General features: G+C 44.2%; 1 protein-coding gene across 1 annotated transcript; it reads left to right on the top strand.

The window, feature by feature from the left end:
- Positions 1–5,209: 5,209 nt before the first annotated feature.
- LOC126284781 (larval cuticle protein 16/17-like) lies at positions 5,210–26,291 on the top strand. Its single transcript, XM_049983941.1, has 3 exons — positions 5,210–5,335; positions 19,720–19,850; positions 24,904–26,291. Exons 1-3 carry the CDS (start codon positions 5,324–5,326, stop codon positions 25,205–25,207), a joined length of 447 nt encoding a protein of 148 aa, XP_049839898.1. The 5' UTR covers positions 5,210–5,323; the 3' UTR covers positions 25,208–26,291.

Raw genomic sequence — 26,291 nt, forward strand, 5'->3', positions numbered from 1 at the left:
AACGAGCTATGTCCGTTGCCCCAACCGGAATCATAGTTATATCAACCTTTTATTTTATAATAGTACTACCAGTACCACTAGTTTTTCGACTTTAATAGGCTGCGTGCAGTTTATAATTACTTTCCCAGTCGATCAAGACGTAACGTAAAGAAGTTTACTTAATCTTCTCAGATCTGCCATATGTGTGCAATCATTTTTGCATAAATCTTTTGCTTCAAATACAAATCCCTTTTTAAAGAAACATTTAATAAAAAACTTCTTCTTCAGCTTCGTAGGTGGATAAGTTGTCACAGATGTAACCTTAAAATTTAAGTGGACAGGATAAAGTATACGGAACACCTTCATCAAAAGAAGGGACAGATTACTGGTTTATGCACCGAGTCACCCAGATACGATTAAATTGGTGTACCGACCTGCAGCTTCCTTGAAATGTGGATAAACGAGAGATAATATAATAAAGAGGAAGATGTCAACAATGTCAGCTTATATATTCTATGTACAATTCGTGTCATATTGCATATTTGTTTTTTTATTTAATGACGTGTTGCGTAGCAAAGATTATGGTATGGTGTACTATACATCAAATATCACACAAAATAAAATAAAAAATATCAGTGTTAATACCAAACAACTGAAGGTGAGCCCTCAATGACTTGAAAGCTAGTTAATGGGACAATTTTTTTTTTCAAATAGTCGTTTCAAGCGAATGGCTGCGACATTAATTCATAGCATATACTTCGTACATCACCAGTTTTTTTGATGCACGAAGAGCGAAACTCATCGCCTACTTCTAATCCAATTCCATTATCATCGTCTAATTTAATTCAAGTACATTCCATTAACATTTGTTTATTTCTAATAATACTCATTTTATAACCCGTTTCAATACACTATTCATTCAATTCAAATGCTCTTCCAACTCCTTTGATGTGTCTGACAGAATTAGAATGTCATCGATATACTTCAAAATTTCCGTTTCTCCTTCTTGAACTCTAATTCCCTTTCCAAATTTTTTCCTTGGTATCGTTTAAAACTCTCTCAATATACAGATTGAATAATATGGGGACAGGTTGCAAGCCTGTCTGGCTGTCTTCTCTACTACTGTTTCCTTTTCATTTCCCTTGCCGCTTGAAACTGCAGTCTGGTAAATAACGTTTCTCTCCCCGTATTTTACCTATGCTACCTTCAGAAACTCATAGAGAATGTTTGAGTCACATTGTGAAAAGTTAGGCGCTGCATTATGCAATACAGAGTTCTAGCAATTTTTATTTCGACAACCTGTTTCCGTCATACTGCAACCATCCTAGGACCACTAACAATGTATTTGCCTGTGCTGCTATCGACAGAGTTTTCAGATTGATTCCATATATTTGAATTTCTACAAGACTTCTGTCGCCGTCCCTCACAAGATACTTCTATTCAAATTGCGGACCTGTGAAGTATCGCTTCAGTTGTGCGACTGGATCTGTCAGTTCCTCTCAGAAAGGTTACGTATTACCGCCGGAAAATCATCGAGTAAAACAGATGCGATATCTGGCGTTTCCCTTGGGCCCTCTGCAGTTCCTAATCTACACAAACGATTTAGGAGATAATGTGAGTAGCCCTCTTAGATGTTTTCCTGTCATTTACCATCTAATACATCCATCAGAATATCAAAACCAATTGGACTTAGACACAATATCAGAATGGTGCGAAAAGTGGCAAATGTCTCGCAGTTAGGGAAAGTGTGAGGTCATCCAAATGAGTACAAAAATAGATCCTTAAAATTTCAATTACAAGATAAATCACACGAACCTAAAGGCTGTCAGTTCGACCAAATACCTAGGCTTTACAATCAGGAACAACGTAAGTTTTGTAGTGTTGTGGGGAGGTAAACCAAAGACTAAGCTTTATTGGCATAACACTTAGAAGATGGAACAGATCTACTGAAGAGACTGGCGCTCTACGCTTGTTTGTCCTCTGCTAGAGTACTGCTGTGCTGTATGGGACCATTACCTCATAGGATTGACGGAGGACATTGAAAATGTCAAAGAAGGGCAGATCGTTTTGTATTATGGCGAAAAAGGGGAGAGAGTGTGTCGTCAGAACACTGTTGCAAAAGCAACGAAAAAAGCCAAATTCAGAAGAACACAAAATCCCAAAGATTGGCTAAGTTTCACGGAAGCTCGAAATTTAGTGCGGACGTCAATGCTTTAAATAGTTACACAATGAAAAATTGTCTCAAAATATGGAAGAAAACCCAAAAATATTCTGGTCGTATGTTAAGTACACCAGTGGCAAAAAACAGTCAATACCGTCACTGCGCTATAGCGAAGGAAAAGTTACTGATGATGGTGTCACTAAAGCGGAGTTACTAAATACAGTTTCTCGTAATTCCTTCACGAAAGAAGACCAAGTAAATATTCCATAATTCGAAACCAGAACAGCTGTTAGCATAAGTGACATAAAGTTAGATATCTTATGTGTTGCGAAACAACTCAATTCACTTAAGAAAGGCAAGTCTTCCGGTCCAAATGGTATACCAATCAGCTTCCTTTCAGAGTATGCAGACACAAATGCGCCTTTCTTAGCAATCATATACATCCGCTCACTTGACAACGAAAGGTCTGTTCCTGAAGACTGGAAAGTAGCACAGGTCACACCAATATTCAAGAAAGGAAATAGACCCATATCACTGATCTCAATTTGCAGTAGGATTTTGGAGCATATACTGTGCTCGAACATTATGAATCACCTTGAAGAAAATAACTTACTGATACATAACCAACACGGACTCAGAAAATATTGTTCTTGTGCAACACAGCTAGTTCTTTATTCCTGTGAAGTAATGAGTGCTGTCGACAAGGGATCTCAGAACGATTCCATATTCCTAGATTTCCAGAAGGCTTTTGATACCGTTCCTCACAAGCGACTATTAATCAAATTGCATGCATATGGAGTATCGTCTCAGTTGTGTGACTGGATTTGTGATTTCCTCTCAGAGAGGTCACAGTTCGTAGTGATAGACGGTAAATCATCGAGCAGAACAGAAGTAATATCTGGCGTTCCGCAAGATAGTGTCATAGACCCTATGATCTTCCTGATTTACTTAAATGAACTAGGTGATAATCTGAGCAACCCCCTTAGATTGTTTGCAGATGATGCTGTAATTTACCGTATAGTATAATCATCAGAACGTCTAGGGAGAATTTCTGTGTTGTGCGGAAAGTGGCAGTTGGCACTATACAAAGAAAAGTGCGAGGTCATCCACATGGGTACTAAAAGAGATCCGATAAATTCTGGGTATACGATAAGTCGACTAAATACCTAGAAATTACAATTACGAGCAACTTAAATTGGAAAGACCACACAGATAATATTGTGGGGAAGGCGAAAAAAGACTGCGCTTTGTTGGAAGAGCACTTAGAACGTGCGACAAACCCACTAAAGAGACAGCCTACATTACACTTGTCCGTCCTCTGCTGGAATATTGCTGCGCGGTGTGGGATCCTTACCAGATAGGATTGACAGAAGACATCGAAAAAGTCCAGAGAAGGGCAGCTCGTTTCGTGTTATCGCCCAATACGGGTGAGAGTGTCTCTGATATGGTACACGAGTTGGGGTGGCAGTCAGTGAAGCAAAGTCGGTTTTCTCTGCGGCGGGATCTATTTACGAAATTTCAGTCACCAACTTTATCTTCCGAATGCGAGAATATTTCGTTGACACCCACCTAAGAAGGGAGAAATGATCATCACATAAAATAAGAGAAATCAGAGCTCGAATGGAAAGATTTAGGTGTTCCTTTTTCCCACGCGCCATTACAGAGTGGATTGGTAGAGAAGTAGTATGAAAATGGTTCGCTGAACCCTCTGCCAGGCACTAAAGTGTTAATTGCAGAGTAACCACATAGACGAAGATGTAGATGTATAGAGATGTGATAAGCGAGTTGAGATGGCAATCATTAAAGGAAAGGCGCTTTTCGTTGCGGCGAGATGTTTGCCTGAAGTTTCAATCACCAGATTTCTCCCCTGAATGTGAAAATATTTTACTGTCGCCAACTTAGATAGGGAAAATGAGCATCACAGTGAAATATGAGGAGTCAAACCTCGTACAAAAAAATTCAAGTGTTCATTTTTCCCTCGCGCTGTTAGAGAGTGAAACGGAAGAGAAATAGTGTGCATGTGATTGGAAGAACCCTCTGGCAGGGCCGGCCGCTGTGGCCGAGCAGTTCTGGGCGCTTCAGTCCGGAACCGCGCTGCTGGTACGGTCCCAGGTTCGAATTCTGCCTCGGGCATGGATGTGTGTGATGTTCTTATGTTGGTTAGGTTTAAGTAGATCTAAGTCTAGGGGACTGATGACCTCAGATGTTAAGTCCCATAGTGCTCAGAGCCATTTTGAACCTGTGCCAGGAGCTTCAGTGTCAGTTGCAGAGTAGTTACGTGGATATTGATGTAGACATTCCACAACTGTAATAACTGATCAAAACATCGAAATGCTCCATTTTGTTATAGCAATTACGGAGTGCACGGTCAGGTATGTACTGTGACTGAAACCGACTGTCAAAACAGAAATAATTGCAGCTGTGTGTTGCATTATGCTGTTACAACACTTTTTTTTAAGCTGTTCAACAGCGCCCGCTCAAGACATTGTCGAAATCTTTCTTCGAATCTACAAATTCTAGAAACGTACCTTTGCCTTTCTTGCGTCTAATTTCTAGGATAAGAGGCGGCGTCAGTATCGTCTTTCCAGTCATTTCGACAGCGGCATTATGTGCGAGGAGATTGATTGCCCAGATCTAAAGGTTACAGCAGAGCTGTCGCCGGTAGAAAGCCGACTGCATGTTGGCTTTTATCTCGAAAGAATGGTGATAATTGAGAAGTCAACAGAGGACGTCGTGGGTGGCGGAGCTCTTCCGCGTCGCGGGACGCGCGACACCTCCTCGTCTGCCGCTGGTCAGTGACGGCGGGTTCTTTACGTAAGCGCGGGAGACCTCGCTCTGTGTGAGCCGCCGCCCGCCGAATGTTTGGGCTGGGGGTGGAGCGCCTTACCCCTCCTCCGGCACAGCCCCGCGGCCTGGGTGTGGACGCCGTCAGAGACGGGAGCAGGGCGCGCGTGCCAGCCAGACTGCGGGCACCCTTCCCCCCTCCACCCGCCGCTGTCGCGCTGCCCCCCTCCAGCGCTCCCTGGAGACGACGCTGGAAGACGCCCTGCCGACCGGTGAAGAGCGGCGCCAAAAAAAGCCAGCCCGCCGTATATAAGGCCGGTGGACAGCGGCGTACTGCAGACGCACTTGCCGCGTGTCCTCAGCAGATCAGCAGCAGCAGCAGCAGCATCAACAGTGACCATGCAGTCCTTGGTGAGTAGTCACGTGAAAAGCTGCCACATCTTCAGCGTAGACGCCGGCTCGTGGCCTAGTGGTTAACATAGCTGCCTGGGTTCGAGTCCCGGCTTGTTCGGAAAGTTTCTTCGCCCGGGGAATGGGTGTTTCTGTTGTCCTCGTCATTTCATCTCGTCGTAATCGACGCACAACTCACCGAACCGGGCGGGCGAACCAGCCCAGCCGGGGGTCTCTCGATCCATAACGCCATACGATAGTTTCATTACATTTTCTCACAATGTAGTTCCCTCTGGCCTAGTACGAGTGCAGACTCCACCCTGCATAGTTTACCGACGACATGGACCATCATACGTTCAGTTGGCACACTATCTAGGACGAAAGTCTTATTTACATCTACACCTACGTATATACTCCTCCAGCCAATGTATTTTCTGTCCTAGTCTCTTCGCATCTTGAGCGAAGGAAAAGTTGATGTGAATATTAATAGTTTCTGCTTGTTTCTAGAGCGCCGCTGCACCATATTTGTGTGCTGAATTAATGAATACCCGCTCCAGCTGCATCAGTTCTGTCCAACACCCATTTCGTCTTTTATATGGAAGCTATTATCCAGTGTATCACAAAATAGTGTTGTAGCGAAGCGCACTTCTCTGGGCCGCTAGGACTGGCTTCAGTACAAAAGCCAAAACCGTCTCTGAACTGAAATAAAGCAGCAACTGTAGCGGATATTGATTAAGACTGTAAGCACGATAGTCTCGCTTAGCTTAACCCCATAATCCATCGTCGTGATACACGATGACGACAGCATAATGATCGGACAGTGCCCTTCTAATACAGCTTCTCTAAATTTACTCGTCAGGGAACTGCGAGAAGTATGTCTTCTTCCAAGGATTACCATGTAAGTTTCCCGATCATTTGTGGTGCACTATCATAGTAGCTATACCGACCTGTTACGATCCCAACATCATGGTTTTGAATCCGTTTCATGTCTGCTGACATGCCTTTTTGATAACCCATAAACACTGGAACCGGTTTTAATAAGGGAACAGAACTCTAGCGTTGCTCGCACTAGGGTCTTCTATACGATTCTTGCACAGATGCACTGCACCTTCGCAGAATCTTCCTAAATGATTTTGACTGGTCATCCCATTTCATACCAGATCTTGCTATTACACCCAAATGCTTATCTGATGTAACTTGCTGAGTCTGCCAACTGATGGTACGATTTGAGCCTCGAATCGCATAGCATTAGTACTGTTAAGAAATAAACAAACGGCCTCTCCTTGCTTTATATTAACGACAGCTTCTCGTTTTAGATCTCTCTCACGAATTTTCTTATATCAATTTGTAACGCAACGGTATACTTTTCTCCAGCGTGGAGGTAGGTACTGCTTCTCCCTCCACATCAGAATATTTATCTAGGAAATAATTTATTGTGGTAACGCTATGTTTAACGCCATCGATGTATTTCTTGTTGGTTGAGATTGCTATTCTTTCAGAACTACGAACCTCAAATGGTTCAAATGGCTCTAAGGACTATGGGACTTAACAACTAAGGTCATCAGTCGCCTAGACTTAGAACTATTTAAACCTAACTAACCTAAGGATATGACGCACATCTATGCCCAAGCCAGGATTCGAACCTGCGACCGTAGCAGCAGCTCGGTTCCGGACTGAAGCGCCTAGAACCGCTCAGTCACAGCGGCCAGCCATTACGAAGCATGGTTAAAAATGGACAGGGTGTATTTCTCAGATCACGGAGGGACTACAGGGGGTTCTTTACCCAGGGCTTATTTCACCTCTGGCAGTGATTTGGTGATGTGAAAAATGCCAAGTTATACCCTGGTTATAAGTCTGCATTAATAGTTCCCCCCTACAACTAGCTACGTGACTGAGTTCAAAGCTCGGAGGATCCGTGACTGTAACACACTGCCATGAAGGTTAAAGACAGTTATACTATCTGCTGCTCTTCCTGACCGTGGAAACTTTTTCGTCTGCAAACGTCCCTCATTTCCAGCTTCATATACTCTGATCTAATGTCTAACAGCTTTCCCCTTCTACGACATCTTGTATCCTCAAGACGAATAACTGGAGTACATAAGCAGTTATCCACTATTGTCCTATCTTCCTCCACGATTAAACTGCGACGGTATGTTCTGTATAATTCAGTGTAGTTCCAATGAAGACGCCCAGTCGCTCTGAATGCTGGAGGTTTTACTGGGATCCAGTAGTAAATGCATTGACATTAAACCCCGCGGCAAGAGTAACCACAGCACAGCACTTCGCTTAATTTTTGAGTCTTCTGCGTGTGCAGTAACTGTCGCGCGCGTACGTACCGGAGTGGGACGGTGGTGGTACGTTGTGGTTAGCCACAGCACGAGAGAGAGAGCACGCTCTCTGCTGAGTCAGCGCAAGCCCCTACAATGAGTAGCAGCGAGCAGCACACGTCTCGTACTGTGCAGTCCTACACCGCATCCGCTGCAACTCTGAACCTCAGGGTCTTGTTCAAATGAATAACTTCTCGTGTACGGGCATGGAACATCTTCATTATAAGGCTACCTCTCTTTTATATAGCATTCTGTATTTTTTATTCAGCACACAGCATTCCTTCCACAAGACTTGTCCAGTAAAGGAACCACTGTGTACCATTCATGTAAGCTTGACATCATTTATGAAGGTTCACAAAACTTACTTTGGTTCTGCTGTATCAGCACGGATTTACGTAACTCATCGACTTCCTCGAGATGACAGTAAACAATTGGAAACCCAAGAAAAATGCACGCATATCATTCAGTAACACTTTTGTGGTAGAAATTTTGTGTGAGTGCAATGTAAACCAACGACGAGAAGGGAGAAACTCTGCTCATCTGTGGAGGACGTAAGTCTGCAGAACTGTAATGACAGGCGTGGTTTTTCCTTGTGTTTACTTCTCTGCTCTCACATCCAGCAGGTGGACGGATTATGTTACCCCAGATACATATACTGTGTGCTAGTAAGGTAGTTTTCTGTAATGTTTTTAATAACAACGTGTTTACTTGCATGGTACAGTGTGATACGTTTTTGAACAGGTCTTGAGAAGAGATTACTAGATAAAAAATAGGGTGCTATTTAAAAGGAGCTATTAATATCTTAGTAACGAACGAAGTTACGAGAAAAGCTATCATACTGGTTAATGCCTGCGTGGGAGCTAAACAAAATCTGCTTAATCCCTTTTCTAGTTATCTTCTGGATAAAGTTATTTAGGTTGTTTAAGATAAACAGGACAATACAAATGTGTAGCACCAGTCATCCTGTATTAATATACGCAATATGAGACCAGTTTCTCCGATTCTTCTTTCATGTCGATGGAAGTTACAGGGCAGTCAGCTCCAAAGTATTGAGGATAGACATTTTGTCTTTTATTTTTGTTGTATTTATTGATGTTCATTTTACAAGCTATCTATTGCGAAGTTAGGTCAGGCACTTTGATAGGACTGAAGAACCAACCAAGTTACGCAGATTTGTGCTTTCTCCGACTGCCCCTCCGTCTACATGTACCAGCTTCCCTTGAAAATCGATAGAACTGTGGAACTGTAGGGAACGCTAAAACAAATCGTCTACACAGGGTGACGTGACAGACTGTATGAAGAAGAAAACATTGTCAGTCTGACAGGACGGAATGCTTTCTAGAAAAAGTAAGCCTTTACGTCATTGTCCACGTAGAAGTACCTTGGGAAGCGAAAATAGCGGCACATGCGGAGTTACAGAGTACCGTAACTACTCACAGAATGAGCAAAAGTAAGCCGCTCGCTTTGATATTTGCAGGCGATGCAGTTGGAAAGGGGTCAAGTTGTAGGAATTGGAATATTGGGAGAAGCAGGAAGAGTTCGCGTTAATGGCAGAGTTTTACAAAGAATAAGTTACGTTCAGTAGGCCAAAAACCAAATAGAATCTGCTAATTATACCATCGCAGATCAGTCATTAGAATCAATCACAACCTCGTGGCAACCATCAGGAGCGTTTCGCAATAAATAAGCCACATAAATCTGGCATTCAAGGAAGAGATGCGTTTAAAGAAACCCAAGCAACCCTAAAATGAAACTCTCTAACGTAAGTTTTTACTTAATACACTCCTGGAAATTGAAATAAGAACACCGTGAATTCATTGTCCCAGGAAGGGGAAACTTTATTGACACATTCCTGAGGTCAGATCCATCACATGATCACACTGACAGAACCACAGGCACATAGGCAAAGGCAACAGAGCATGCACAATGTCGGCACTAGTACAGTGTATATCCACATTTCGCAGCAATGCAGGCTGCTATTCTCTCATGGAGACGATCGTAGAGATGCTGGATGTAGTCCTGTGGAACGGCTTGCCATGCCATTTCCACCTGGCGCCTCAGTTGGACCAGCGTTTGTGCTGGACGTGCAGATCGCGTGACACGACGCTTCATCCAGTCCCAAACATGGGGGACAGATCCGGAGATCTTGCTGGCCAGGGTAGTTGAGTTACACCTTCTAGAGAACGTTAGGTGGCACGGGATACATGCGGACATGCATTGTCCTGTTGGAACAGCAAGTTCCCTTGCCGGTCTAGGAATGGTAGAGTGATGGGTTCGATGACGGTTTGGATGTACCGTGCACTATTCAGTGTCCCCTCGGCGATCACCAGAGGTGTACGGCCAGTCTACGAGATCGCTCCCCACACCATGATGCTGGGTGTTGGCCCTGTGTGCCTCGGTCGTATGCAGTCCTGATTGTGGCGCTCACCTGCACGGCGCCAAACACGCATACGACCATCATTGGCACCAAGGCAGAAGCGACTCTCATCGCTGAAGACGACACGTCTCCATTCATCCCTCCATTCAGGCCTGTCGCGACACCACTGGAGGCGGGCTGCACGATGTTGGGGCGTGAGCGGAAGAATGCCTAACGGTGTGCGGGACCGTAGCCCAGCTTCATGGAGACGGTTGCGAATGGTCCTCGCCGATACCCCAGGAGCAACAGTGTCCCTAATTTGCTGGGAAGTGGCGGTGCGGTCCCTTACGGCACTGCTTAGGATCCTTGGCGTGCATCCGTGCGTCGCTGCGGTCCGGTCCCAGGTCGACGGGCACGTGCACCTTCCGCCGACCACTGGCGACAACATCGATGTACTGTGGAGACCTCACGCCCCACGTGTTGAGCAATTCGGCGGTACGTCCAACTGGCCTCCCGCATGCCCACTATACGCCCTCGCTCAAAGTCCGTCAACTGCACATACGGTTCACGTCCACGCTGTCGCGGCATGCTACCAGTGTTAAAGACTGCGATGGAGCTCCGTATGCCACGGCAAACTGGCTGACACTGACGGCGGCGGTGCACAAATGCTGCGCAGCTAGCGCCATTCGACGGCCAACACCGTAGTTCCTGGTGTGTCCGCTGTGCCGTGCGTGTGATCATTGCTTGTACAGCCCTCTCGCAGTGTCCGGAGCAAGTATGGTGGGTCTGACACACCGGTGTCAATGTGTTCTTTTTTCCATTTCCAGGAGTGTATTTATCAACCTGAGATCTTTACAGATTTGGGTTATCGGAAGAGATTGGAAAGTCTCAGATAAGGGGTATAGAATGTTCCACAAAACCGTATGGGATACACTACTTAAAGAAGCTGTGCACCGCGGGAAAGCTTACTTTCAAAATTACTATTGCGAACTCTCCAGAACAAATCCATTACAATATTTTTTTCTTCCCTATTCATCTCTCATAATCGCAATGACAGTAAAATTGTATAGGTGAGCTTTTACGCAAGTGTACCTTAGTCGTTCTTACATTGCGCCATCCACGGGTGTAATGGAAGAAGGTCAGATAATACTGGAACACCACGCACCCATCGCCCCATGCCGTAGGGACGCTATCAGTTTGCAGCTTTCAGATCGGTCAGGAACTGTAGGCCAGTATCTTTCCTCGCCTCTTCGATCGCATACCAATAGCTAACATTCTTTCAATTCGATACGTTAGTCTGAACCCACACTCATTTACGAACGCCCATCACTCTGAAGCACTGAGAACGGAAACGCGGCGCGCCGGCTAGTAGGTGGATATCCCGCGCCACAACCGGTCTCAGCGAAGTTCGCGGACGGATTCCTCCATGGACGGCCTTGAACTGGTGGCGGGGGTGGATTCCGAGCCAACAGTCTGTGTGCCCGCACGCCGGGGGCCTCACGCACTGCGAATGTAAACACTTACGACGGGCAAAGTATCGCCCTGAAAGTGAAGTGGCCGAAGAGGCGGACTTATCCTTCTCCGCGCGTTCCCAGTATGCGTCCGGAATCCGAAGTGCTTGTTTTCGTGAAAATATGTATGCGCATGCCTAACAGAATACGGAATCCGTGGATGCCGCTTACCGAGTCATCTCTGAAAAGGTCTCTTGAAGATCACAATAATCCGTCGTCTATATCTGAAACATAATTTTTGTAGAGTTACAACAGATTCCGTCCTGAGTGATGTAGACGTTACTGTATAACCTCATATTGTATATTACCTTTGAGAAACCACCAAAATTATCTAACCGCGCTATATACTGCAGTTCTGTCGTTTGGTTCAAATCCCAAACCAGTTCTCATGAGTCTTATTTTCTGAGATCCCTACAGACGAATGTCGATATCTTTCCTTAAGTAGACGACATGCATGTCCTTGAAGCATCGTCATTTTGTTTTCCGTCTCTATTTCGATGCGAACAAAGCTTACAGTTTTAATTCTTTTCTTTTTGGCACCGTTATAAGAGAAGGGTTCCTTGTCTAGCGACTCATTTCAACTGCCACGCCACAGAAACGATCAGTTCGTTTATTAAAAATGGCAGATAGGGAAATATTTGAAAGTTAAATAAAGAAAAAAAAGAAAGATTGTAAGAAAGCTTTCGTAGTACGATTGACCCAAATCTCTAACAGCTGATACGTTGTCGGAGCGATTTTCACCGACGATATTCTATGTTAATTATTAGATAGATAAAAATAAATGCCAAGTCTTTTCTTTTCATGCATCGTCTTCCAGCTGATTTTGAGCTGAAGATCACGTTTCCCTTCCTATGCCAACTTCTTGGTTCCTAATACCAGTAATAGTGGAAACATTCGGCTCAACACACTCGTGATGAATATTAAGAGTTATAGACTGTCTGCTTATGTAAGATAGTTCTTGCAACTGGAAACGTTATAGTCATGGGATACGTTCGCGATTTAGAAATTGTTCGTCCTCGGTTGAGGAAATGAAGATACGAATTTTACTCGGTTGCTCAGTCGCCTAGTTACAAAGGCTTTCCTTCGTCGTGCACAGTGGATCTTATCTTTAGCAAAATATCAGTTTTGAGTAAGTGCATGTGTCTAGTGTAATATGTGTAGAGTTCTTAATGATGATGTGGGAGAGGGACTGCTGTCAACAAATAGCTAACTCGAACAGCATCATGGGTGCCACGGAGCTTAGAGGATCCTGTCATACGAAAGAATCCCCATCAAGAGCACTACGTACTCTCACTCCAGAAGGAGTTCGGAATTTCACCCAGGATATCCACACATTATCTATTAATAAGAAAATTTGCAACAGTTCCTCTCCTCCACTGGTAACTTGTGGTGAAAATTTCTCCCGCCATCTGGATCTTGGGCTACCATGAAGTCGAGCGTCACCGCACAAGCGCATGTTAGTGAAAACGTGTACGGAGGCGGGCTGTAGAGATACCGTTAAGAATACAACTCAACATCACAACGAAGAAGAACAGGGAAGGAAATCGGTCCCAAAATTTTCATGATTAACACCAAAAAGCTGCTAAATTTTTATTATGCTGCAACCAGTGGTAGCAACTTTTTGGTGCCATGCAAAAAACTGTGGAGTACAACCTAAAGAACTTACCTCATAATTTGCGTTGGATCCTGCAGAAGGATGACTGTACTCTCGTCTGTGTACAAGCTGCTGTGCCACCTCGCACAGTTCGATGCAGCAGAGTGACAAGTATTTAGTTCTGGCAAGTGTGAGTAACTCGGCGAGTTCAGTGATCGGTCCGCACGATACTTGCGTTGCCGGGTTACGATCCGGAACATCGCGCTGGCACATAGCCCAAACGGGTGTCGCCGCTGCGTACTGATCTGAATCTGCTAACCGTAGTTCACGGGATAGGGGGGGGGGGGGGGGGGAGGACTGTACGCGTTTAGTGTCTTGCTTTCTCAGAATGCGACAGAAAATGACTTTACATGAGGAACCTATAAGAGATTTCTTCAGGGTGAAAAGAATGCTTTACTACTGGCAGGTCGTTCCAGTAACAGAAAGACGAGCTCTTTCCGGTTATATGAGCATTGGCAGAAAATATAACAGATTTAGAACTTTTCCCTGGGAACAAGCATGTTCAGAGAGTTCATCCAGAAAAAAATGAACGAATTTCATTTTATTACTCGAACTATGGAAAATTAATGTAGTAAGACCACTGTATTTGCAAACTTCGACGACGAGGAAGCTGAGGCAAACTTCCCGTAGATTTTTGTTCTTTATGAGACATTATGAGCACTTTTCATATCGACAGTTCTCTCCCTTTCTTAGTAATAGACTTAAATATTATGTAACTGATATTGCTTAAGTTGTCTTTTCAGGCTCACGTAAACTTAAGTGTCCGGTGCACATTAATACACACGATTTCCCAGATCTGTTGCCAGTAGTATCACTTGGATCGTCATTTCATTTCTGCCGCGTTTTATTTTACTTTATTTTTAAATCTAGCAATACAATGAATTATACTATTGCCGCTGCTTTCTAAGTTGTGCTAATCTTCTTTACCTCTACTTAGCAGCTATACCCGGCATCCCGTAAATGCGCTTAGCGTACTCTTACCTTTCTCTGTTCCTACATACCTTACTTCTCTTTCCAGAGGCAATTTAGCTATTCGTGGATGCCCATGCATGTCACTGCTGCGACTCCTCCCGTTTTCCGTTTTCTTTTTACATTTCAGATTTGTTCTGGCTGCTCTTCGTAATTTACGTGCGATACCTCATTGCAACTGTTAGCTGTTTTCTCCTTCTCATTTTTACTGTCATATACATTTCATTTCCACACACTGTAATGTTTCAGACGAATATTTTCAAACGCTATTTCCTTAGTTATGTATCAGTTTTAATGTAAGTTAACTTTTATCGCTGAACAAAGCTTTTTTCGCCTGGTTCAGATTATGACTTCCCCCTTACCACGGCAGTGTTTTACAGTGTTGTTTATTTGGTAGCAGAATTTTTTTCATATTTTTCTGCATATACGAAATTATTTAAATAAGTATCACCATGCCCTATTGTGAATTAAAATATTTCAGTATTCAGTTAATATGACCAGTGGGCGTCAAGCAGTACTTTCTCCAATAAGGTGTCATTTATTTTCGATATTTCCTTTCATTACTTTCGCCAGGGAAGTAGATATATGGAAAAAGCTCCTCCATAACAAAAACGCTAGTTTAACGATGCATGGGAGGGGAGGAAGAAAGATTGTGCTATCATGTCCCGTCAAGTAGGGGCATGTGACTTAAATTCAGTCAAACAGGGAAAAACAAAAACATGAATGCGGCGTACTCTACGTTCGGTACGGTAATATAGCGCCGATTGAAAACAGTTTGAGACCTATCTACAGTTAGCAGGTTCGTCTGCTGGCAACCAATGTTTGAATGCTAGTCTGACCTTTGTGTCAGAGCAATAGGTCCTTGAACTTGAGTGCGACGTTTGTAAGTGCACGCGCGACGGTGCGTGAGTTGCGTGGGAAGCGCAGGTGGGCGGCGGCCGAGCCTTCAGGAATGTGCGTCGGTACACTCCAGTCAGATAAGTCCTGTCACCGCTGGAGGACACGTTGCTCCACAAAACTCTCCGGTCAGGAAGGAAGAGTTGCTTTCGCAATGGCTAAGGATTCTGTAAGCGTCTTCTGATTTCTGCCTGTTACCGTATCCAGAAACTATCTAATTTTTAGGTACACTGGTAACTCAAGGATATGACACTGGACAGCCAAGAGGAGGGATGGAAAAAAGTAGTCTATAAAATTATCTGTAGGACTTTTGCGAGCAAATGCTCTACCGTTGGAGCAATCCAGGCTCGACTCTCAACCTCCACACACTGTGTAAGGTACGAGAGCGATACTTGTGGAAGATGAGCTATACAGACCGGTCGTGAGAGGAGTATAGATAGCTCAGTAGCTAGAGCACTTGCTCACGAATGGCCAAGGCTACCAGTTTGAGTCCCGGTCCGGTACACAACTGTAAACTGCCAGGATATTGCAGACAAGCGCACACTCTACTGCAGAATGGAAAGTCATTCTGGGAACAATCCCCCAGGTTGTGACTGAGCCGTTCCTTAACAGTATCCTTTCTTCCAAGAATGATAGTGCAGAAAGTCAGACACGAGAACTTCAGCGAACACGGGGATGAGATACTGGCGCAAATGACGCTATGAGGGCGGGTCGTGTCTGAGTAACTGCCAGTAGAGCATTTGAGAGACCCTTTAGCTTTTTATGTGACACCAGAAAAGTGATCGGACTGTCTTTTAAGCAGGATGACACATTTTTCTGGACGCTTGTGCAGTCTCAAATTTTGCTATGTCTCTTCTGCGTCCTTACCTGACGAATGATTAAGTTCTACTCACAAAGCAAAAGGCAACAGTTTCCTTCTGCTACTAGTATGGAAGAGCAAATAAAACGATGCTAGGGAGAAAAACTACGATACTGCAATTTTCGGAACTTGCTAGTGCAACTGCAGGTCGTATCATCTTCATGTTGGTTTTAAGTTGTTCCCTACATCACTTGGGGTGGAGTACCTTTTTCGAAAGTTTTTCATGAAATGCTCTTCAAGTGTTTGTCATCTGTAAAATCAAGCAGCTGACAACGTTTTTACATCGTAGGTCTAAGGAAGAAAAGTAGCAGCACTTTTCTTCAAATCGGTAGCGGTCAGCAAACGAAAATTGCAGAGTCACTGTGGACATCGAGACGAAAGAGCAAGACGTCAACCCAACATTTAGGACAGTAATCTCCTGCGCATGATCAGCGAGAAGAATTCATTGCGGTAGAGGAGCGACTATAGGCGGAAGGAATGCTGGAGTCTTTTGAACCTCCTCCGCGGCGCACTTAACAAAGAGCGTGCCGTATGTGGTCTGTTATTAACAGAGCGCCTGGGAGACATGACTGCTACGCACGTTTTGTCAGTTTGTCAGGGGCGCAGCTGTTTGTCAGTCGGCGCAGTAGATGCCGGGCCATTGTCGATGCTGCGTGGAAGTCTTCACGTACCTGCCAAATAAGGACAGCTCACTCAAAGAGCCGCTAGCAGCTCGAAATATCCATATGAATAGCCGCTATCCTTGTTAGGGCCTCTTGTGTTTCGGTCGTCCTTTTCACCTGCGTCATTTCCCATCACATAGTTATTTTCTTTTCTTCCACATCAGACTAGGTGAATACAAAGCTTGTGCCCATATCCCGCCTCATTTATACGATTCGCAAACGTTTAGAAAATGTTGGTACTGCTTTCTTTCACACGGGACGACACTAGTCGCGGACAGATTGGGTACAGAAATTCTGTCAGTGTGGGGAGGGGGGGGGGAGAGAGAGGGATGAGGTGGCTGGAAGAACAGCGTCTGGAAACTCTTTACCACCAGAATTACCAAATCCAATAAATAATCATTCCAGCAGCATGAAGCTCCGGGACAAAGGCTAGAAAACCGAATAATAACAATAATAATAATAGTAATAATAAGATTCTTAGATTCCTTTTCCAACTGATCAGCTAGGCCACCAATCATCTCATCATTTCTCATTTCTACATACCTACAACATCCAACATCCTCTATTACATACTTTGCAAGTTCTAATTTTTGGCAGCCCTTACAATTTTCCTCCTCTATTCCTCTCGCACTCCTAATCAAACTATTTCCACTGTTCCTTGTCACGTTCTGATAACAACATTTTTACATACTACTTTTTCTTTCACGTTTCCACTACTAACTTTTCATTCCGCACTCAATACACCCATTCAAGTCTTATAACTCTTTTTTCCCGAAGCGTATTTCAAATGTTTCCAGTTTATTCTCCTCCCGTTTTCCTGCGGCACTCGCTCCCTTCCCATACACAACTGCTCTCCGGACACAGGTTTAAAACCATTTTTCGCAGTGTCTTATCAGTATTTCACAACAGTAGAGAGACTTGTTAAAAAAAAAAAAGACATTTTCGCCGATTTAGTTCTAGTGCCTCTCTTTGCCCGGCTCTCAGAGTGCTGTTCAAAGGGAAAGGTGTGGAGGCGACACAGAGCTCCACCCACTCTCCCTTTCTTTCGTTTCAACACCACACTGCGCAAACACTCATTAGTATTCGTCCATACGATATGAGGCCACACTTGACACACTGTGAGAAGAGAAGCGAGGCAGTATCTCATTCCTTCAGTATGCCTGTTTCGAGGTTCGAAATAATGACGAAGCACCTAGCGCCATTCACAGCAAAGTAAATAGTAATCGAAGACGCTATGTAGCTGAACCAGAAGTTCGGAAGCCCTTTCACGGTTTCCAAACGCGAAGCTGCTGTGAATCACTGGCAATCCTTCAAATGCCGTGATAGTAGCTCCTGCCTTCATCTCACACCACAAGCGCTAGCTTAATCTTTACATGTTTGCCATGTGCTCAAAACCACTCCTGTAACCAGCTTTAGACGCTAGCAAATAAGCACTCTGGACCGTGCTGAATATGTATTCGTTTACAAACAAAGACTTCCTAAAATCTCTTATTAACACACGCTGGGAGCCACATTCAAGAAGCAAGGTCTGAGCTCATCTCCGTAAATGACGTAATCACTCTCACCTTGTCGGCGCGACTCAGAATGCATACCTCAGTTGTTGGTGAGGCAGATGACTACGGAGATAACACTTAATTGCTTTACAAACTAGCGGTTGTTAGCGGGACGACGCCGGAAGCTGCTAGCTGTTCATTAACAGTTGGTAGTCATGTAGGGCACGATGTCCTAGTTAGCTTCTCCGGTGCTAGAAAGCAACTCAGTTCGAATGCTTTATTACTGATCTTAGTTTGCCACTGTACGTAGTTACTTCAAAGGTAATATGATGCAGTTCGACTTACATGTGCTGCACTGCTCCACGGTATATCTTATGTATGATTGAGGTTTTTATCCAAAACCTAAAATTTCCGCATATCTACTATATTATTTGACAGTTCTTTATATTTGCGACGTCTGTGCAGGTTTAACGCGCTTAACAGTAATTTCCTTAACGGCACAACGCTTCAGAAAAATAAACTTTTCTGTAAATTATTCTTGATTATTATTTATTTAGATGCTGTGTTTCATTTTTGTTTTTGAAGGAGAACAAGTTATTAAACTTGCAATAAGTATTCAAATGACTTCGTAAAGTTAGTTACTCTCGGGGAAACGGGAAATATCACACATTAGACTTTGCTGATCTTTCAATAATGGTTTACTACTATCAGGATGGCTCAAAATTCAGTAGATAAGATTCTATTACTACATTATCAATCTGTATGTCACACTAAGCTAAAAGTGATCTGTATTCTTATGTCCATTGCTCACATTAAGCTATCAGAAGTAGTTGTTTACTAATTTATAGTTTGGTTGCTGAGCTGGTTTTTCAGTTACAAATCTAGATTTTAGGAGGTTCGGTTTCCACCGTGACCTAAGATTTCGTTCCGTTAGTTATTGTTGTCTCGCGTATCTTACAAATGCCGTTCTGCATTAAAATTTAGATCCTACCGTAACTGGTTGGGCTCATGCATAGGAAGAAGGCAAGTTCATAGCGTCTTCAATAGGATCGTAATTAGTAAAGCAGAGAGTTGAATAAATGAAAAACTGGAGTAGTAATTTCGCCAAGTAACTTTATTCCGTTAATACAGAGAGAAAGGCTCGTGCTTGTAACTGAGTACTAAAATTTTAAGGATAAAAAAAAGTACCAAGTTATCTATATCAACACACGTCTTGTCTAAATTCTGCGTATCAACGACCAGAACATCACCACTGATCACCCACTCCAATGGTTTTCTTGTTAACCTCTTTGCACACAATCAATCTTCCAGTTCCACTCCAACAGACGATTTCATCACGTCAGGGAGCCAATTTCATAGTACCTACTCTGCAGAGTGAAAAATTAGTTCTGAGTATCCGCCCATCACTTCTTAGGTACGTTTTATCTAGAAGTAAGATTTCTTTACCTTCTGTTTCTGGATTATCTCTATGCTGGGTAGAATTATCTTACATACCAAGATTTCCAAGAGTAGTGACTAAGTTATCTAATCAGATATGTCTACTTCGGAACGGCACAGCTGCTTGCAGCAGAATCACGAAGAAACGCTAGTCGCAGTAACAAATTTTCTTTCATGTTACTTGACTAACACATTTTGAGAACTCGTCGTTAAGTTATGTGTGTCTTGTGTGTGTTCCAGGTGGTTTGTGTCCTGGCTTTGGCGACGGCGGTGTTCTGCGCGCCGCAGCAGGTGCAGGGGCCCACCACGCCACCTGTGCCGATCCTGAGGTCCGCGCTCGACACCAACCACGACGGAAACTACGCCTTCAGGTTGGTCGCAGCACCCCCTAACCAAAACAGAAACATATTTTGGAAGGCAGGAGCGTAACATTTAGTATGCTTATCGTTTGTCCGCCACCGTAGTTGAGCGGCCAGTACTGCTGACTGTCATGATTGGGTCTCAGTTTCAATTCATGGTGCTGCCAGGAATTTTTCCTCGGTGGGAGGACTGGTACGGAGTACTCTTGAGGCCAACTGGTGAGCTGATCGAGCGATCAGTAACGCTTCTACGGTCAAGAAACCCGACAACGATCAGGAGAACTGTGTGCTGGCCACATACAACTCCACACAGCATGACGCCATTGGTAGGCGATGACCTGGCGGTGTGTCGGGCCAAATTGGTCCGTGTAAGGACTGAACGCAGCCAACGGCGTTGATGCACTGGTAACACCGGTTCCCGTCAGATCACCAAAGTTAAGCGCTGTCGGGCTGGGCTAGCACTTGGATGGGTGACCATCCCGTCTGCCGAGCGCTGTTGGCAAGTTGGGTGCATTCAGCCCTTGTGAGGCAAACTGAGGAGCTACTTGATCAAGAAGTAGCGGCTCCGGTCTCAGAAACTTACATACGGCCGGGAGAGCGGTGTGCTAACCACATGCCCCTCCGTATCCGCATCCAGTGACGCCAGTGGGCTGAGGATGATACGGCGGCCGGTCGGTGCCTTTGGGCTTTCATGGCCTGTGTGGGAGGAGGAAGGAATGAACGTGGAACTTTGCCTTATGTTACCTGCAAATATTCTCTGCAGTACTACAGGAAAAGAACAGCGTGTCACTTGCGTCCTCTGAAAGATAAATCTCTTAATTGTGAAAGGTGCATAGTGCTACTTCCGATCACAATTTGTACTTAATATATGACGGCAATATATTGTTACAGTCCATAGGAAAAATGCCGTTTGAAAAATAAATAAATAAATAAAACCTAGCTCATTTGAAAGATACGCCAATGATCCAAAACTTTACGATCACTACCCACCATGAGAGTAAACGCCAACTGGTAGTGTTGTAGGCACTTGACGCGACAAGAAAAATATATAAGCGGAGCGGAGACGAACGGCGAATCGTAGTGACAATACGGACCACAACTGGCGAAATCCACTGACAAATTATGCGGTTTCGACAAAGGCAGTGCACAAATTTTAAAAAGTGCTCCCCAGTAGTCGACCCGTACGCATTCCTTTGCTGACCCAACGAAGTCGTCAATCACATTTGCAATGGATAGGATCATTTGGAACGTCTTGACTACTCGGACGAATTAATGCTTGTAGTTACAGCAGTTCGATGGACGCGTCCGGACACGCCGTCATCCAGGCAAACAGCTGCCCGAAATATGCAGCGAGCCACAGATGGAGGCTTTCGTAGGCAGTATTATGCTATAGAGGTTTCCACGGAATTTGCACTAGTAATCGAAGGACCATGGCAGTTATGGATTATGTGCACATTATTTTTGATCACTTGTATCTCTTCTTCCTTTGCATTTTCCCCGAAGGCAATGACATCTTCCAAGGGATATGTGATCACGCCAGGAGGCCACGATCATGTCACAGTTGTTTGTAGGGGATAGTAGTAAACTCACGTTCATATACTGGCCACCAAATTTGCCTGATCTGAAGTCGATGGTACGCACGTGGGACGATATCTGCCGCCATTCCCCAGCCAACCAATGGTCAGTAATTCACTGAAAGTGCGAGTTCTTAAGGCCTCCCGATCTATGGAACGTACGCTGCCTATCTACCCCTTACATGGAAGAAGCAGAAATACCTTCGCAGGTAAATTTCTTTTTAAGGGAAATAAGAAATAATAATTTATTAGTACACAGCTTCTCGTGTACTGACGTACCATTACCGAGTGATGTGGACTCGCGTTCGGGAGGACGACGGTATAGACCCGCGTCCGATCATTCTGATTTAGGTTTTCCCTTTTTGCCCTAAATCACAGCAGGCAAATTCTGGGACAGTTCCTGTAATAGAGCGCGGCAGACTTCCTTCCCTAACACGATGAGACCGATGATCTCGGTGTTTGGTCCCCTCCCCCAAATCAACAAACCAGCTAATGTACCATATTAACTGATTTGGCATGAGGCACTGAAGTTTTTAATTAATGTGACGCTGTCCTGTTACAAAGTATAGATTCAGTTTCTAAAAGGTGGGAACACTGATTTGATGCGATACGAGAAAAGAGAGTTTGTAGCCAGTAATAGGTAAAATGATGGGTCTATAAAGATGGAACAGAATGTGTTGCCATAGATATCCTGAAATATTACCAAGAAAAGTATATCATTTTAGGTGAGTATTGCTGCCATGTTCGTTGAGCGTAATAGGTACGCTTAGAAATCAGAATATTGAAGATTTATACACACGACAAAAATGCAGTTGATAAAGAGGACTTCAGTCAGGCTCAAATACAAAATGCTAGACACTGTGAAATGTTACTTTTTCTAGTTTACACAAAAATAAATAAAAGGCTATTGGGATCAAGCGTGACGGGGGCGGGGAGGGGGGGAGGGCTAAATATCTCAGGTTGGAGTACAGGGTGTGGAGGAAATTTACGTATGCACGTATGACCATAAAGCGATTTCAATTCATGAGCAGCCTACATAATGGTAAAGTGATAAATGTCACGCTGAGGTCTATAGAGCTGATTTAAAATGACTGCATACATCAGTGAAACGTCGGACCCGTGTATTGCATGCTAAACCTTACGCCCCACCAATAAGCGTCTCCAGTGGAGAATGACGACCTGAGTATCCTTAGCTTTTGCAGATGCAAGTGTATTGGTGTTCTAGTCCCATTTACGAGACCGTTGAAAGCGACAGCGTGGTTAACGAACCTGAGCATCACTGAGAAATGAACTGGAGAAAACCGGTTGTCCTTGTGAGAAGGCGCCTGGCCTTTTTTTTTTTTTAATTTTCGCTCTCGGAATCTAGGTCTGCACTTCGAGATAACTCGGCTCAGGATTCCTAAACAGGTTTCTCAGGTTGCGAAAGGACACGTTTTTCATTTTTATGCAGATTCCGGCGGCGGCAGGTCGATTACCTGGCCCTTGTAGGTTGAATGACCATAGACGTCGCTGTTTACAAGCGACGGTCGACCTTTGTGGTATCTCGTGACATGCAGTAATTTCAGACGATTCCTGAACCAGTTAAGCGTACGATGTATGGCCTTCTTACTTCTGGAGACTTTTTTTCATAAGGGCGTTGTTGAAAGTAATATCCACTACTCTTGTTACCACAAACGGGCAAAACAATAAGGGCATACATTGTTTTCATGTTATTTAGCGTACTAAATTAACGTTAATTTTATACACTATGAATAAATTATTGATTAATTATATTTTTGGAAATCGAAGTTTTCTTCTCCGGCTTGTTGCAAAACATGTACGGGTGTTACCTTCTATATGGCAGATGAGGACTTCACTGTTATGCACTTCTGATGTTTTTTGACTTATCTTGCTCATGTACAACTGTCCGTACTGTAGTGCTACGGACGAGTACAACTTCTCAGTTCCTGATATTATTACATGTTTGGCGATTGCCGACGCTACGACAATTTATATTATTGCACTTGACTCACATGGGGCAGTGTTCTCGTTTTTGCTACCACTTTTAAAATGTTTTTATACCAGTTGCAGGTATAGCTGCTTGTCCCAAAGCAAGCTCAAAAGACTCCCCCTGACAGACAATGAAATCCGTCTCCCTTATTCATCATATCAGCTACAGCTTTTGCCCACTTATCCCACTATACGTCAGACCTCGCCCCTCTCTCTCCCACTTCTCTTATCCCTTCTCTTCTCAATACTATGGTCATGCCCAGTAATTAAACCCTGCTCACGTCACATCTTCCTACTCTCCACCTCAACTTCATCTCTACGGATACTATCCAACGGAACCTATATTTATATTCACATCCTTCAAACCTACAGAACACCTAACGTTTCCACTCCCGTAAACCTTTCTTTTCCCTGGTGCAGGTCCTTTAAGTGAGGTATTCGTTTGCAGTGCTCGTTTATAAAGAACAGCACAGTTCCTGCAGCCTGTTTCAAATACGTATTTTAGGTTTTTATCTTAACCTTTTAGTCTACCAGTTTTTATTTGAATAATAAAGATGGTATATAAATACTGTAAAAATCCATCTTTTTACAGACTTTTCAAAAGACTTGCAAAATTTTTCATCTTTCAATCAGACTGGTTTCGTTTGCTGCATCTATATGTATACACCTACTCCGCAAGCCACGGAATAATGTAGATAGAGGAGTAAAAATTGACACACATGCTTGGAATGGCATGGGGTTTTATTAGAAAAAAAAGTATTGCTACACGCGTGAAAGATATCTTGAGTGTGTCGTTTGGTGATGATCGTGCGCTCAGTCGCCACTTTCGTCATGCTTGGACTCCCAGGTCCCCAGACCTCAGTCAGTGCGATTATTAGCTTTGGGGTTACCTGAAGTCGCAAGTGTATCGTGATCGACCGACATCTCTAGGGATCCTGAAAGACTACATCCGACGCCAATGCCTCACCATAACACCGGACATGCTTTACAGTGCTGTTTACAACATTATTCCTCGACTACAGCTATTGTTGAGGAATGATGGTGGACATATTGAGCATTTCCTGTAAAGAACAGCATCTGTGCTTTGTCTTACTTTGTTATGCTAATTATTGCTGTTCTGATCAGATGAGGCGCCATCTCTCGGACATTTTTTGAACATTTGTATTTTTTGGTTCTAATAGAACCCCATGTCATTCCAAGTATGTGTGTCAATTTGTACTTCCCTATCTACATTATTCCGTGATTTATTCAGTTTTCAAATTTATACTGACTTTTTGATCACCTGGTACATGTGCGAAAGGAAAATAAGTTGGAGTGGGTACGTCAGTTTCTCAGAAAATAAGATGACGGAGATGTTAAGATGTTCGTCTGCTCATTGCGATTCATTCTATGAATTCGCAAAACTTCAAATGACATCGCCGATAGGATGTTATATCTAGCATTTCTTCGTCAGTATTCAATGTTGGTCACTGATTTTTAAAAAATGTTTTCTGTATCGGCAGCTTTGAGACTGGCAACTCGATCGTTCGCGAGGAGCAGAGCGAGGTCCTGAACCCGGGCCAGCCGAACCAGCAGCGCGTGGTGCGCGGCCGCTACTCGTACGTCGACCCCGAGGGCCGCGACGTGGTCGTCTCGTACATCGTCGGTGAGGACGGCGGCTTCCGCGCCGAGGGCAACGTGCTGCCCAAGGAGCCCGAGATCCCAGAGGCCATCCAGATCGCGCTGGCCCGCAACGCTGCCGAAGAGGCGCAGCTCAACGAGCAGCAGCGCGCCGAGGTCGCATCCGGCCGATACGTCCTCCAGTAGGATCACCACCAGCCGCCGACCGCCACGATCCCAGCTGCTCTGACGACCCCCGCACTCGTATATCGGCAGCTCCCATTGGACCTCAGCTTCCTTTACCGTCTGCAGTAGTGTACCGCACAGTGGTTTCACGTGCCGTGCAGACAGTCCAGTAGCAACCATCCTTTGGAGCTGCCGACGTACAACTGTTCTGAGCCACCACGAAGGAACCCCAATATGACAACCACCGCTGCTCGTCACGCGCAGGGGTCGACAAGCTGCCAGAGGGTTGTGCAACCAGAATCCCCACACATATCGCTGCCGACATTTAGAGCACTGTGCCCAGTAAAACGCTATATATCAATCCACAACAAAAAGCGCGTCTCGAGACCAGATTCTTCCCCGTGTGAGGTACAACACGGTCATCCCTAGACAATGGGAGTGATAGTGTCAAGAGAAAACCTACAGCCAAAAGTTTGTAGTGGTAGTATGCCTTCAATGAAGGCGTCCATATACGTCAGAGATTGGTTAGCGGCGCTAAGACTGTTCAAGATAGAATCTTGTCAGTTTCGAAGCTGCCAATCTTGAGTTTATGTGCAATATTTTCTGTCCGTTTTCTCTTTACGGAATACTACAACACCAAGAATAAAAATTTCTAGGTACACCGGGAAGATAAGCTTTTTGTTGTGGTGGCGAACTCCACCTTTGTAGTTTACGAAACGTTAGTAGCTCCCCCACTGCCACGCATTTACTGGACACAGTGCTCTCGACTCCGATGCACACTTCACACTTAACAGTACGCTCACAACTGTTGCAGGCTCTCGTCTACAGTACTATTGTACATACAGTGTTTCCACACCCAGAACACAAAAACGAACTTGTACAATTAGAGCACACATTTTCGTTGTTTCGTTATGTAGTTCTGCGCCTTACGAGTATGCCAGTTACTGTTAACATCGTGCCATTGCTTCATGGTCCAAACAGAATCGCTGCTCGCAGCATTGTGGCCTGAATGACTCGTCTAATTACTAACGATGTATACATTTATACAAAAAGTTTGTATTTGCTGTATGTAAAAATTTGTAAGCAATAAAAATATTTAAGTCAA

This window comes from Schistocerca gregaria, chromosome 8 (genome assembly GCF_023897955.1).
Source record: "Schistocerca gregaria isolate iqSchGreg1 chromosome 8, iqSchGreg1.2, whole genome shotgun sequence".
Classification (NCBI taxonomy): Eukaryota; Metazoa; Arthropoda; class Insecta; order Orthoptera; family Acrididae; genus Schistocerca; species Schistocerca gregaria.

Coding starts and splice junctions, on each gene's coding strand:
- LOC126284781 (XM_049983941.1), top strand. Junction 19,851..24,903: donor GACGGAAACTACGCCTTCAG/GTTGGTCGCAGC, acceptor CTGTATCGGCAG/CTTTGAGACTGGCAACTCGA.